Below are 15,798 nucleotides of genomic sequence, written 5' to 3'. Positions count from 1 at the left end.
GCTGGGGCTCCCAGCAGGTGGGTCACGAAGCAGGGCTTGTGGTTCTATTTATAGAAAGCAGCCACTGGGAGAGATGAAAAACTGGGGAGAGCCGGCTCTGCAGTATTTTCCAAGCTCCCACTGTCTCGGCTTAATTTCATCCCAAGCAAATAAATCATTAAGGAGGCACTGAGACCTGGAAGATCTGACGAAGAAGGGCCATTAAACGGCACAGCCTCCACTTGAATTATGGAAGGCCTCAGACAAGCAGCCTTATTAGTGGCTGGGCTAGGCTGTAACTCACACTAACCGCCCCCTTGCCTTAACCAAAGGATGAGACTGGGCAAATCATCTGGCTCCCTGACTGTCGGCCAATAAATGCTATGACCAGTCAGGCAGGCCACTTGCTGTCCCTAATCATTGATACCCCACAGTCACCCTCCACCTCAGCAAATCTGCTTACTCTATCCATTGCTCTCCCAGCACCACCCACTCAGAGCCTCACCAGTTCCAATGGAGGACAGGTCGAGGACAAGAGCACTTTGCTATCTGGATTTGAGGGTATTGAAGTGCTGTGTCTGTGGGAGCTACCAACGTCGCCTTCAGTAAATCCTTGGTTAAGCTTGCTCAAGCCAAGACCTGGGACCCCTTGCAAGACCACAGATGACTCCCAAGTAGCACAGAGGTTATAGGTGAGGACGCTGGGGTAGGCCTGGAGTTGAGTTGGGGACAGTCACCTCCCAAGCATGTGCCATGAGCTGCTCTTCCTCCTCCCTCAGCCTCAGTCCCCTTATGGGTAAAATGGGAACAGCCCTTCCCCTCATCCTGGGGAAGGTTAGACGAGCTACCATGCATAGCGTACTGAGTTGCCTTTCCCCAGGGTGATGGAGGTTTAAATAAGATGATGCATGAGCGGTGCCGAGCAGTGTTTGGCCTTTTGTGGGCACTCAATCAATCAATGACTATTTAACAAAGAGCTGTTTCCATTTGCAGTAATCCCTTCCCAAACAAAGTCACCCTCACCAGAGAATTCATGGATAATCGTGTGGATTTACTTGTGTATATCTCATTGGCAAGAGGGAGAATTTGGGTTCCAGGACACAAAACTGAGTCATGTGGTAGCTGGGAGGATGAGAACAGAAGGAAGTGGGGCTGAATATGAAAAGGAGGGGTGTAGGAAGTGCAGCTGAACTGTCAGAAGCAAGGCCAGGGGGGAGGGGCGGTAGGCAGAGCAGGGCGTGGCCACACCCAGCTCTCTGGGATGGGGAGGTGGGCCACTGCCAACCCAGAGGACAGCAAGGATAGCACAGACCTCAGCCCAGAGGAATAAGCATCTCAGGTTGGCTGCAGGATCATTCAGTGTGGGGGTAGACAGGTGGATAGTGAGGGCTGAGGACAAGCTGTGGTTATGTATGTGAAGCCCTTGTTCTGTGCGATGCCTTCCACATGCAGTATCATCAGGGTCGGCCTGAGCTTGCTAGCAATGCAGGATCTGGACCAGACCCAGACCTACTAAGTCAGAATCTGCATTTTAACAGAATCCCCAGATGGCTCAAATACACACTGTAACTAGTTTGGTTCCAGAAGCACTGCTGACAGCTCTGTGGGTAAATGCCATCACTCTACCCACTTTATAGGTGAGCAAACTGAGGAACTGAGAAGTTAGGAAACTTATCTCCAGGTCACCCAAGTAGTAAGTGGGCAAACCAGTTTTTACCCGGCATTCCTGCTTCTGTGGTCCCCTTCTGAGCAGGGGTTGGAGCAGGGTCTCTGACACGCAGCAGGCACTGGGAAGCCATGGAATGCCCTCATCTATGTGTGTGTGTTGGGGAGAGACACCTGTCCAAACTCTGCTCCAGAGTCAAGGCCTCCTTACAGGAAGCTCTTCCAACCTCACAGCCCCCACCCATCATTTTCCTCCCAAACATCTATAGCTTCCATCATCTGTATCAGTTTTTCCAGTACAGATTCATAAACTGTAATGAATTTTCATTCTTGTGTCCAGCAAGGAACATTTTCAAGGGCAGTGGCAGGCCTGGGTTTTAGTTCTGGTTCTGCTGCTAACTAGCATGTGACCTTGGACAAGTCCCCACAGCTAGCTCTCTGGTCCATTTGCCTCCCATCTGTAAAATGTGGGTCTTGCCCTGTCAGCCAGACAGGGTGTCTCTACCCTTCTGCCAGTGCCTGAAACGGGGAGACTCATTGCCTCTTCCCCTTTTCTTTTCCCCAAAAGTCCAATGACGCCAGCCAGCCCACAGCTGAGCCTAGTAGCAGTATGTTCAGAGGTGGATGCGACCCCTCAAGCCCACCACCCTGGCAGGTCCCCCCGACAGATGGACACATGGACGCAGCTAGTGACAATACTGCCTGTTTGAGTATCTTGCTGAACACGTGTTTACCAGGCAAGTCACCACCCGGGAGCTTCAGGCTTTTAGAGAAATGCTTGAACAAGATGTTTAGCCGGAAACATTTAACTGCCCACAGGGAGGGCTAAACACTCCCAGCTTCATTGGTGACAAACTCACTGTGGCCTCCGAACCTCACCTGGCATTTCCATCATGCATCTTAAGGAAAAAAGAGTTCCAAGCCTCCCAAATTCCCTGTGTGAAATCCCTCAGTTTCACAATGTGGACCAAAATTTAATAATGATAATTATTTCCACATTTAATAACAATAATTTCACCACTCCATGGGAGCAGTAATAATTAGCCATTTTTAAAACCTACCATTTTGTCAGTAAGATGTGCCAGGCCCTAGACTAGTCACTGTCTGTATAGTAATCCATAATCCTTAACAACTTGTGGCGAAAGAATGATCCACTTTTCAGATGAGGAAACTACAGCTCAGGTGAAATGACTTGCTTAGGGTTACAGCTATTTAGAAGCCAAGTCAGGATCAACTGAGTCCGGCCCTTCCCACGTGGCCACAGCAACACACTTCCTGACAAAGCCCGATTTCAGATGCTGGCACCTGCATTTCAAAGCTGCCTTTGCCTGCAGGCGGGACTTCCAAGAACCCACTTGTGACTGTTAAATGTGAAAAACCCACCTCAAAGCAAGGCCATGGCATCTGACGGAGGACTTTTTTCAACTGGAAGGCTGTTCCTTTCAAACAAAGGCTAAGGGTCAATTTTTGAACGTCGGGATCCTGAATTGAAATGCCTGGCCTATCATGCAGCCTCTGCTTTGTCCTATGTGTGGGGACAGATGTGCTGTGCATAGCACACAATGGGAGGTGGGAAAAGGTCACTCGGGGGTCAGGCTTTAAGGGGGCAGCAGCTGTAGCCAGCCCTTCTGTTCCAGCCAACTGTGACTCAGGTCCCCCTTTGGTTCAGAAAAGAAAAGCTATCCAGGTGGTGGGAGGCCAGAACATGACCATGCATTTATTGAGCACCTTCTACTTACTCTCTTCCAAAGGGTGTTACGGGGGATGGTGGAGAAGGCTAAGATGCAGTGCCTACCTCCAAGCACCACCACCTTCAGCATTCGGAGCAGCAGCAATAACAGAACAGCAAAACCCATGTGCTATGGGCTATTCTGTGCAAGTAAGGGCCAGGTGTCTCCTGCTGACACACAGCCTACATAGGAATAGACTGGATTATATGACTCCAATGACCTCAGTCCAATAATGTGTCTCAAGATGCCCTAATATAAGATTAATATGATTCTACTGTATTTTAAACTAGAAACCAAAGCATTCACAAGCTTTATCAGATGCCCATGAAGAGCTCTGCACTGAAGTAGGAAACGCCACATAGACAAGTGGGTATTAACCTGAGGTGGCCCACAGGAGGGACCCATGCTTCATTTCTGCTTCATTTCCAATCCTCACAGTGGCTCTGTAAGGTGTAATAATTATTCCCACTACACAGATGAGAAAACTGAGGCTGGAGATTTTAATTAGCCAAAAAGGGGAAATGGAATTCAAATTAGGACCAAAAGTTTATTCTCAAAGACTGAAAATTGCCTTAACGACCAAATATAGGGATCCGAATAATTAAACTATGATACAATCATACTGCGGACCTAAGCAGCTGTTAATAGAATGATGCAGCTCTATGTCTACTGATATTAAACAATTGTCAAGGTCCACTAAGGGGAGAAAATGAGATGCAGGGCAATGTTTACTGCATGATCTAAAATCTCTCTGTCACAAATCTCTGAAAGGGTATTAGTCTGTTTTGCATTGCTCTGAAGGAATACCTGAGACTGTGTAATTCATAAAGAAAAGAGGTTGTTTGGCTCATGATTCTGCTCCAAGAAGCATGGCTCCAGCATCTGCTTTTGGTGAGGGCTTTGGGGAACTTCTAATTAAGGTAGAAGGCAAAGGGGCAGCAGGTGGGTCACATGGTGAGAGAGGGAGCAGGAGAGAGGAGGTGCCAGGCCCCTTTCAACTCTGGCTCTCTGCTCTTGTGTGAACAATAAAGTGTGAACTCACTCATCACTGCAGGGAGGGATCTACCCACCACCAAACACCTCCCACCAGGCCCCACCTCTATCACTGGGATCAAATTTCAGCAGGAGATTTGGAGGGGCCAAACATCCAATCTGTATCAGGAAGGACAGAGAAGAAACTGCCATGGGATGGCAGCAGGGCTGGGGGCTGGCGTACAGGAGAGGATGCTTCCCCATACACCTTTGCATGGTATTTATATTTGCTAGCACATGCATACCTTCCAAAAGTAGAGGCATATAGGAAATGCTCACTCTTCCTGCTTCCCCAGGCAAGCCTCCTGGGTCACCAGCCCAGCTCTGAGGAACTTCATAACCACTTGGGAAAAGGAGGCATATGAATGGGACAGAGCGGGGAGAATTCAGCTCTGAGCTGCTAGTGCAGACAGAGTCCTGAGCCATGGGCAGGGGAAGTGCTGGGGACAGGATAGATTGATAGGGGAGGGGGCGAAGGGGAGACCAAGGAGCAAAGTCCAGACCTCAGGGAGGCTGGGAGGGCACCATGTTCCTGGGGGGAGTTAAGCAGAAAGGTAGTGAATCCAGCAGACAGGGAGGACAGCTCTGGCAAGGGGATGGTGTCCTTGCAGTCATCCTAGGAGAAAACTCTCTCCGGCCCTCATCAATACCAGAAGCCGTGGCTGGCCGCCAGCCTCCTCTGCTGAGCTGTTGCGCCAATAAATACTTGTTGGCAGATCGATTAAACCATCTAGGAACGACATCTGGAAATATAGCTTCCTCAGTTCCATGTAGGTGAACAAACTCGCTCAGTCAGTCAGGCCCAAGATACCCACATTTCCATTCTCCATCCTTTGAAAGTCACCTCTGGTCACTGGTGTCTGCTCTGGAGACAGGCCGGGCTCAGCTGTGGAAGGGCACGGGCAGGGCGGCCCAGGCACAGCTGGCAGGCCAGGGCAGTGGTTGTAACCCGGGTATACACACAGCTCTGCCACTTGCTAGCTGTGTGGCCTGGACAAATTCCTCCTGGGACTCAGTTTCCTCATGTATAAAACAGAGATAGTATCAGTAATACTGCCTGAATAAAACAGTCTGGGGTAGAGAACATGGGTGGTATCCAATAAAAAGTTTAATACCCTCAAAACCAAAGCTGCCTTCAAAATACCTTCAAAACCACTTGTCTCTGTCTGGGGCTCCTCTCTGCTTCCTGTGCCGCTTGCATACCACTCACCACTCAAGAACTCAGAGACATGAGACAAAGCCATTCTGTCAGCCCTGCTGGCTCACCAGCATGTGGAAAGAGAAGCCGAGAAGCCGGGAGCCAAGGGGCAATTCCCTGAGCAGATTCCAAAGGCCAGGCCCACCCCAGGGGCCCAAACATCACAGCAGTGGGACATTTGCACTGACACTCCCCTGTTAGTGATCAAGCATGCCTGATTCATGGCCGCCACTGGGGCTGCCTTTCTACAACTTAGCTTTCAGAACACCCTGCAGAGCTCTGTGCTGAGCCAAGAGCTTTGAGGGCTGGAGACGGAGCCAGCAGTAGAAAGAAAAATGACAGGGACAGCATCTGAGGGCCTCATTCAAACTCACTGCTGAAGGCAAGGGTCCCGACATTTGCTGCCTGGCCACTCTGCCAGGCAGAGCAGACGCTCCTGGGCCCTCTCCCCCTGCCTTGTCTGTAAACCTCTCCAGAGATGCCACTGAGCCAGGCTACCTCAGTCTGAACCCAGGCTCCCTCAGTTACTAGCTGTGTGGCCTTCAGCAACATTCTCCAGCTCATGGTGCCTCCACTTCTTCATGGTAAGCCGAAGGTGATAATGCAGGTAAACGTGTGCAGCTCAGAGAGTCAATGTAAGGATGAAATGAACTAAAATGTGTAAAGTGCTTAGAATAAAACCCATCCCCCACAAACTAAGCGTGACATAAGTGTTAATTGTTGTGGTGGTGGCTTTTATTATTGTTCAAACCCTGGGTAGCCTGTGACAGGTTGCCCGTTTGCCTGCGTTAGGTGTCTCAGTTCCATGCTTCTTGCTCAGAGCCCCTGGGGCCCTGCAGCCTGTGTGAACTCCAAGATGCTGGCCCGTCCCACTCTATGGGGTAGTGAGCAATCTCACCACAGAAGGTTAGACAATGCTTAACTTTTGCAACAGGAAATTACACCTCCAGGAGTTCTTGCCTCCAACAAATACATGCTTCAGAGTTAAATGGAGTGAGCTCTTTCTAAGCCATGCTGTTACAATCATAAGAATTCAAAAATTGAGAAGGTGATTCCATTACATTCCTTCTAACATATTCAAAGAAAAGCCTCTGTTAAGTCCACTTCTAGCTGATAGGGGAAGCCTAGAACCTGCCCCAGCTCACCCCATTACTCCCAGGAGAGGGTAGCAGTTGTTCATGTCTGCTGCATGCTGGCGAACTTTATCACCCCCATTACATAAAGGGGAACCCTGAGGTTCAGAGAAGAGGTTATTGCCCAGGGCCTCTTGCTGAGGGTGAAGGCCAGAGTCTAACTCAGGTCTGAACAAAGTTCTCCCCTCCCTTAGCAGCCCCCGAGAGCTGCCCTGCCTGTTTGCTCCCAAACATGTCTCTGACTCTGGTCCCCTACACCTCCATCAGGTCTGAGTTTGGGGACCTGCCATGGTGTCCACATCAATGTTAGCTCTGAATTTTGCCCATCCTAAGAACCGCTTCGGTCACCTTCCCTGTCCAGGGACCCCCATAGGGCCAAACTACTCCCAGCCCCCAGGGACCCATGGTGGGCTTCAGCCAGATCACCAGCTACAGGCATCACATGGTCCCTTCCCAACTACCCCTGTGAGACTCCACTGCAGCTTGTCCTACAACCCACCTGGTAGGCAGGGCTTGTCCCAGGCTGACTGTGGATGGGCCTATCAAGCCCAGGAAAGCTGAGCTTCCCTTTTCTGCGGTCACACCCCTGCCAGAGATAGAGAACACAAATCCCATCTGGAGAATAGGCTAGGACCACGGGAGACAAGCAACCTTGTCATCGAATGGGAGACAGGGTTGCTTGTCTAGGCCTCTCTTGTCTCCTAGATCCAGTATCCCAGATTTAACCAACCTGAAAAATCATGGCCAGAGTGGGGAAAGAGGTTGGAAAGTGTTCAAGTTTCAGTCCTACAAAACTTCTCCAACCATCTGAAGAACCCATGAGCTTAAAATACCCAAAACACAATTGCCCTTCCCCACCTAACCTCCCCAAGCAGCACACCAGAGAATATGCTCCTGATCCCAAGATGCATGGGGAGCCACTGGCTGCAATCCTATTAGCATCTTAGCTTTGTACCTGAAACCCAGGCCACAGATAATACCCCTGTGTGAATCAATGGCTAAAAGGAAGCCTACTTTAGAGGCATAACTGTTGGCTCTGATAGCTCCCATTAGGTGTCAATGTCTAGCCTTTAATACCAGCTACCATCATATTGGTGCCATCACAAAAAAGCTCAAAGCAGGTGTGAAAGGAACCTGATACTGTCCCATTTTAGAGATGAGTAAGGCTTGGTGCCTGTAGCTCAAGCAGCTATGGCACCAGCCAGATATACCAGAGCTGGTGGGTTCAAATCCAGCCCAGGCCTGCCAAACAACAATGGTAACTACAACCAAAAAATAGCCCGGGAATTGTGGCGGGCACCTGTAGTCCCAGCTACTTGGGAGGCTGAGCCAAGAGAAGCACTTAAGCCCAAGAATTTGAGGTTGCTGTGAGCTGAGATGCCACAGCACTCTACCCAGGGCAACAGCTTGAGACTCTGTCTCAAAAAATATATATATAATAATAATTGATTTTACCAATAAATAAATAAGGATGAGTAAAATGAGTCTTAAAGACTTATAGTGACCCACCAAAGATACAAAACCACCGAGCATAGGAGACGCAGTTGGAAATATGGCACATCAGACTCCAGAGCCTCGGTGTACCAAGGCCACCCTCCAAGTCTATTAATTCATTCCAGCAGCCAAATTTTCCAATTCCATTAAATAAAGAGGTTTGTTGTTGCTATTGGTCTTCTGACCCCTGGGGTTTGCTTGGTCACCATGTCTAAAAGGATTCCAGACACTTTCCATAAGGCATCATGATGATTAAATCAGCCCTTCTCAGGATATACTCATCTGCTCCTAGATTTAGCCAGTTAAATAGAAAAAATAGAACAAAACTTTGCCATTCAATAGCAATTTTAGTCCAACAAGCATGAAAATAAACTCTGAGCAAAAATGTCACCAATTATACCACAGAACTGAGTGTACCAGCCACTTTTCTGTTAGTTAGCCTGTCACCCTTGAAAACTGTCAACACACCACAACGCTCAAGTAAATGTGAATTTCACTTGAGTAAAGTCTCATCCTTGGCTTAGTTTCTGGAGTGTTATTCTTAGTCCCTTAACTAAAGGGGAGAGCACAGGAAAAAAGTGGGCTTCAGAGGCCAACAGACCTGGGGCCAGAGGGCAGTCCTGGCTCCCTGTAGCCCTGCTCTTCAGTTTTCTTATCCCTGAAACAAGGGCCTAGCTCAGCCTGCCTCACTGGCTGGCAATTACATCTCTCATTTAAAATGAATAAACTGAGCCAGACGCCTACAATCCTAATACTTGGGAAGCTGAGGCTGAAGGATCTGTTAGGACCAGGGGTTTAAGAACAACTTAGGCAACACCGTGAGAAACCCATCTGTACAAAAAATGTTTTAAAAATTAGCTGAGTGTGGTGGTACACCTTTAGTTCCAACTATTCAGGAGGCTGAGGCAGGAGAATCACTTTAGAATCATAGTACTCTAGCCGAGGCAACAGAGCGAAACCCAGAAAGTACAAAATGAATAAACCAAATCCCCCTTCTAAGCACCAGCTTTAATAAGGAACAGCAGGACGTGTGTTTGGATAGTGTTGATTACCAATGTGTGGGAGTATGTAAGCCCACAAGTGCCTAACTCCTGGCCCTGGTCATCTGGATTCAACTCAGGACAGGTGACGATGTGTGCCTCTATTCCAGAGGCCACCCTGCCTCTCTTAAGTGACTCCTTTCTAAAACCAGTAACCTTTTTTGTTGTTATGATTTTTAATCGGCCTCAAATCACAGCTGTGCATATTAAATGAGAGGAGGCCATAGAGTGGTCAGGGGTCAAACCCAGTATCCTGTGGGCTTGACTTCAACCTGTCTTTCTTTGCCTGAATAGTTTTCAGTAACTGTCAACTTTAAATATTTGGATAGTTTACACAATCTAAATTACTGGGTTCTCTTTGAAAAACCAGAAGATTCCATAACCTGGGGTCCTCATTCCCATTAGGTAATTGTCAGCTGGAGATGGCAGATAGCCGCTCCCTTTAACAGAGCTCCCTAGCAAGTGCTGGAATTTGTGAGTTAGCCCCTGCATACAGTGTGTGGTCAATAAAAGACAGTCGTTATCATTACTTATCACTTATCAGTAACTTGATAAGTAATGCATGGCATTCGAGTCCAGGGACTGTGACTTATCACTGTCACACTGTGAGTAGCCTGGGTGGTTTTTCACGGCCCTTATGCAGACTGAGAAATTTGTAATGGGCATCAACACTCACAAAATCCCTATTAGATGCCAGTCTCTGTTCTAAGTGCTTCACTTATGTCATCTTAATTGATCCTCACAATAACGTCAAGCTACATTGCTATCACTATGCCGCTTTTGCAGATGGGAAAACTGAGGCACAGTTCCAAATCACCAAGCCAACAAAGGAGACTCAAGATTCAAACCCATGCCCTAACCAGGTCGCTACACTGCAGGATCACCCCGGCTGCCACGGAGGGCGCAGTCTCCCCAGCTTCCTGTCCCTCTCCCAACTATGCCAGGGATAGAACCCCAGAAGCCCCTGGCTGAGCACACTTACGGTCAAGGCCATTGATGTAGCGCATGGTGACTTCGCAGTGGCCCCACACGGCACTCACCACCGGGTACAGCTTCTTGCCCTTGAGGCCTCGGAAGGCCACCCCCAGGTACTGGCCGTCCACGATGAAGCTGAGCGTGCCCTCATCCATGTCCAGCACCACCAGCAGCGAGTCGGGCAGCGCGAAGGCCTCCTCGGGTCCCAGGAAGGCTGGGTAGGCCACGCCAGGACGGTTCTTGCCGTCATGGTAGAGGCGGCTGCGGCCCAGGTCCCAGCCCCACGACTCGGCGTCGCTGCCCACCAGTGCCGTGTAGCCCACGGAGTGCAGGGGAGCCCGCGCCGTGGCCACACCGACCACCGCGTGGGTGCCGCGCTGCCGGGCGGGCCAGTTGATCTGCCAGGCGTGCAGCCCGCGGGCGTGGCCCACCTTGCCGCGGATGCCATCCGTGCTCTGGGCTACCGGGTGCCGGTGGAAGGTGAGACGGTCGTCATCCTTGACGAAGACGTTGAGCGAGCGGTCCTCGGGGTTCCACGCGTGCCGCAGCTGCACAGCCAGCCCCGCCGCCGGCATGTCCAGCAGCTGGTCCAGCCGCGCCGGCCGCCCGGGCTCTGTGCCCCGCAGCTCCCGCTTGGCCGGCCGCAGCGCTGGCTCCCGCACCTCCACCGACTTGAGGCTCCCTGAGAGCTTCTGGCCCATGGTTTGCCTCCAGTAGAGGGCCACTGCAGGCCACGGCTACGTCGTGGGGGCCTGCAATCCCTGCAGCCAGGGATGGGCCACGGGACTGGGAACACGGCTCCCGGACCGTAGACCTCCACAGCCTCTGCCGGGCTGGGGCGGGGGCCCAAGCTCCTAGAAGGAAGCAAAGGGCATGGGTCATCACAGCAGCGTCAGCGGCATCAGCGGCCAGTTCCCCATCCCTCCAGGTATGCCCGTGCCTTGGCTCATCCCTCTGCATGCTTAATAGTAATAATTTGTATACCCATATCTGGCACTAATCTAACACCTGCCATATGCCACTTTAAATGATTTACATCTATTAGCCCATTTCCTTATAAGACATATACATTATGTGGCATTATTCACATTTTACAGATGAGAAAACTAAAGTGCAGAGAGAGGATAATTAGCCAAAGTCCCACAGCTAATAAGTGACTGCCTAGATACAAACCAAGGTCACCTGGCTTCAGAGTCTGTGTTCTGCACTTAGAACAATCACAGGTGATCTTATTTTTAGAAATAAGGAGTGAGCCCAGAGCAGTTATGACTTGCCTGAGATCACAGAGAGACCAGGTGGATTTGATCCCAGAAGACAATGCCTGTGCCAAGGCTGAGGGACACAGGTGCCCAAGACATGGGACTGCAAATGTGTAGGATCTGGCCCATTGGTTACCAACTTTGAAGGTCCTGGGGAGCTTAAATAGCACCATAAAATGCAGCCAGACTTGAGAAGCAAGACAGAGCAAGCATCCAGCAAGGTCAGCCAGGCACGTGGCCATAAGGCAATCCTCGGAGCTCTGGGTGGGGTCTCCATGAGAAGGCAGAAGTGAGGGAAAAGGCAAAGGGAGCTGGCGCCTGGACTCTGGAGCCAGCAGAGCTGCATATAGAAGTAAATCCCCTTGTTAATCTCTTAGCTATGTATCGACAGGAAGGCCTCCTAGCCTCTCTCTAAATCTTGTTTCCTCATCTGTAAAATGGGAATAAAACATCTTCCTCCAGCGGTGTGGGAATTTGAGAGACAGTGATACAAAGGGCCAGGCCCAGACCCTGCAGGGAGGTTTTCCTCCCTGACTCTGCTCTCTGGACGTCTCACATGGATCCCTTCCCTTTGGATGGGCAAGCTCTTTCTTTGGTCATATAAACACCATTAACAGCACTGATCCCAGATGGCCCTCCCTGACACAGGACCCTAGCTTTCATGGAGGAGGAACTGGCCACCATCACTAGGAGACCAGCCAGAACCTAGGGAGCCAGAACCCTTGGCTGCTTGGCTGGGCCCTGGGTGTGGGGATAAAGGGAGAGCCAAGCCCTGCACCCTGTTCAGAGCAAAGCATGTGCCTTCCCCTGCCCGGCCTGAGAGTCGCGAGGCCCTGAAAAACTTCCCCTAAGATAGACAAGGAGACAGAAGGGGGTTTTCATACCCTGCCTGGCCTCACCCCCACCCCCACCCCCTACACCCAAACAGTGGCATACTCCCAGCCAAAGTCTAGGTGGGGAAGAGAAAGATCCCTGCCATAACAGCACAGACAGGTATACTTTGTTTCTTTTTTAACTCTCTCATTTTATTCTCAACTCTCATTTTCTTTCCTTTCTATTGTCAGATCCCAGCTGCAGCAGATGCCAACCCTATTCAGAGAGCTCTGGTTAATGTTTGATCTGAGGAAATACTAGAACACATAAAAATTTGCAACACTAGACAGTTTTAAGATAGCAGAATAAAGTTACTCCTTTTCATATCCGAAATCACCCCAAATCAAAGAGAAAGAAACAGAAATGCAAACTCCCTCTTCAGCAAAACTAGAGCACATTTGTAACTTGAACCACAACTTCTAAGGGAAGGCTGCCAAAAACAGGACCCGGCTGCCAAAAGCAGTAAAGATTAAAAATGCTGTGAGAAAACACCTATAGAAGATACCTGTGGCTGCGGATCTTGGATAAGGCTGGCACTCCCTGAAGGAAAATAAACAATGATTCCTTATCAGGAACAATGGGAACAAGTCATGTGGTCTGGCAGTGGGAGCTGCCTCCAACCCTTTAGAGAAAAAGGTGAGCAGGGCTATAGATCCGCCATCTATACAGGAAGCATTGTGTTGGTGAGGCAAAGTGGAAGGAGGGCTCTGAACTGGGAGAAGCCTACAGCTACAGATCTCTGCTGACTGAGTAGAAGCAAAGAGTGAAAGAAATCACTTAAAGGGTGGTGCCCAAAGCTCAGTGGGTAGGGCACCGGCCACATACACCAAGGGTGGTGGGTTTGAGCCTGGCTTGGGCCTGCTAAACAACTATGACAACTGCAACAGATAAATCTTAACTTTTAACTCTTAAGCCCAAGAGCTTGAGATTGCTGTGAGCTGTGAGGCCACAGCACTGTACTGAGGGCAACATAGTAAGACTCTGTCTCAAAAGAAAAGAAAAGAAAAGAAAAGAAAAGAAATCATTTCCAGAATCCTGCAAACAAAGTTTCTGTGAACCAGGGAGCAATCCTGCACTCCTAAAGTACTTCCTGGCACCTTCTCTATGTGCCTCACCTGCAAAATGCTGATCTCAAAGAGGAACCAATACAGGATATAGTCAAAGATGGTACAGAAGCAATAAAGGGGTACACAAATAGCACAAAACATGGCAAATCAAGAAAATGCACCAGAAAAAAACTGCCAGAAAGCAGATAAAAATTGTGACCAAATTTATACATAAATTTTGTGATCATTTCTTTCAGAAGAAAGAAGACAACTAGTATGATCTCAACAAAAGATTAAATCCATTTTACACAGTTATAAAGGTAACCTCCCGAAGTAAAAATAAAATATTAACATGACACAAAATAAGAGAGACCACTGATTGAAAGATTTTGTTTTAAGAAGCAAAAAGAAAGATTTAAAATATAGTAAAACTAAGACTAAAATATTAACCATGTCAATGAATAAGCCATAGTTAACTATTAAAAGGAAAAGATTCTAAGATTGCAGACAAAACCCTCCACCATATGCTACGTATAAGATGCCACCAAAACAAAGTGATTCAAGAATTTTGAAAGCAAAAGAAGGACAAATGTATACCAGGTAAGTGTAAACTCGAACTAAGCAGGTATTGTAATCTTAATATTAGGTCAGTAAAGTTGATTTCAGAGCAAAAGGTATTAAATAAGACAAGGAAGAATACTTTATATGTAACAAAGAATGTGATTCACAGTTGAAGATCTAACACTCCAAATAACAGCACCAAAATTCAGAGCAAAAGCTAGAGGAAACAAAAGGAGGGATCTTAGATATATATCAGAAGCAGTTAATTTGAATTCCCCTCTTCCAAGGCAGACCAATGGGCTAAATTAAGTAAAAACACAGAATAACCAAACTTACATAATAAGAGAGATCGAATTGATGTATATATCAAACAAACTCTACACCTTGAAAACAAGGCATGCATGTTCAAGTGTTCATGGAACCATCAAAAAATTTCCCACATATTAGGCTGCAAATAAAAATTCACCAGATAAGCAAAAGTAATACATTAAGAAAGCTAGGAATTTTGTAGAAACACTAAAGAAAAGCTAGAAATTAATCACAAAATTATGGACTACAAATCCTCTTGGACATTTTTTTAAAGCTCTCTTTAAACAACTCAGATCCGAAAAAGAAATCCATAAAGAAATTACAGAATGTCTAAAAAATAACAATAAAAGAAAACACTCCATATACATATTAGAACTGCAGGATGTCTCTAAAGCAGTGCTCAGAGGGAATCATGACTAGTGTACTTATACTACTAAATGGTTTTTTATTTATTTTATTTTTTGCAGTTTTGGGCCAGTTTTGGGTTTGAACCCACCACCTCTGGCATTAAGTAAAACCGGCATATGGGGCCGGTGCCCTACTCCTTTGAGCCACAGGTGCCGCCCTACTAAAAATGGTTTTAAATGAATTGAGAGTAATAAAATAGAAAAATAATAGAACTAATCAAAAACTCAAGAGCTGGTTCTTTGGGGGAAAATATCACAAAAACAAGACAAAGCAAATAAAACATATAAACCATTTAATCCCATCATTTAATCTATCACATATTATGTAATCATATTATTATATTACCATTATATTAATATCGTGTATTCTTGATAAGATATAAAGAAATAAATAGTGCTTTGCCTTTGTAGTCTTCCTTCCCCAAACCTGTGACCCCACTATAATCCTGAGAGAAACAAAGGGCTAATTCCATTTGGGGGCATCCAACAAAATACTTGACCAGTACTCCTCAAAACTGGCCAGGAAATCAAAAACAAAAATCTGAGAAACTGTCCTAGTCAAGAGGAGGCTTAATAGACATCACTACTAATGTGGTATCCTGGATGGGATCCTGGAACTGAAAAGGATGTTAGGCTTTAACTGAGAAAATCGGAATCAAGGATGGCCTTCAGTTAAATAATAATGTGCCAGTATTGGCTCATGAGTTATGAAGAACATACCATACTCATGTACGATGTTAATGATAGGATAAACTGGGTGTGGGCTTATGGGGTGAGTATATGGGGACCCCTGTGTTTAGTTTTTTCAGTAAATATAAAAGTATTCTTTTTAAAAGGCCTATTAATTAGAAAACCTCCAATCAATATCTAAATTTTAGGAAATACAGATAGTACAAAAACTAGAATTCACCTCCTATCTCATTAACCAGGTATAAACATTGTTAGTATTTGGGGGTATTTCATCTTGTTCACTTTTTGGTCTATAAAATATTAATGAATGTTCTTATTAAAAATTGGTATAGGCTCGGCGCCTGTGGCTCAAGCGGCTAAGGCGCCAGCCACATACACCTAAGGTGGTGGGTTCGAATCCCCAGCCC

General features: G+C 47.5%; 1 protein-coding gene across 1 annotated transcript in view; it reads right to left on the bottom strand.

Moving 5' to 3' along the window:
- The window catches only part of SPSB4 (splA/ryanodine receptor domain and SOCS box containing 4), an 81,995-nt gene that overhangs the window by 54,821 nt on the left and 11,376 nt on the right, over positions 1-15,798 (bottom strand). Inside the window, exon 2 of the mRNA XM_012804940.2 lies at positions 10,254-11,100. Within this exon, the coding sequence (XP_012660394.1) occupies positions 10,254-10,947 (694 nt within the window). The 5' untranslated portion in view covers positions 10,948-11,100. The remainder of the gene's footprint in view (positions 1-10,253; positions 11,101-15,798) is intronic.

This window comes from Otolemur garnettii, unplaced genomic scaffold (assembly GCF_000181295.1).
Source record: "Otolemur garnettii isolate 467f Iridium unplaced genomic scaffold, OtoGar3 scaffold00032, whole genome shotgun sequence".
In the NCBI taxonomy this organism is placed as follows: Eukaryota; Metazoa; Chordata; class Mammalia; order Primates; family Galagidae; genus Otolemur; species Otolemur garnettii.
The sequence above is the reverse complement of the archived record's forward strand: the minus strand, read 5'-3'. Positions and strand labels throughout refer to the sequence as shown.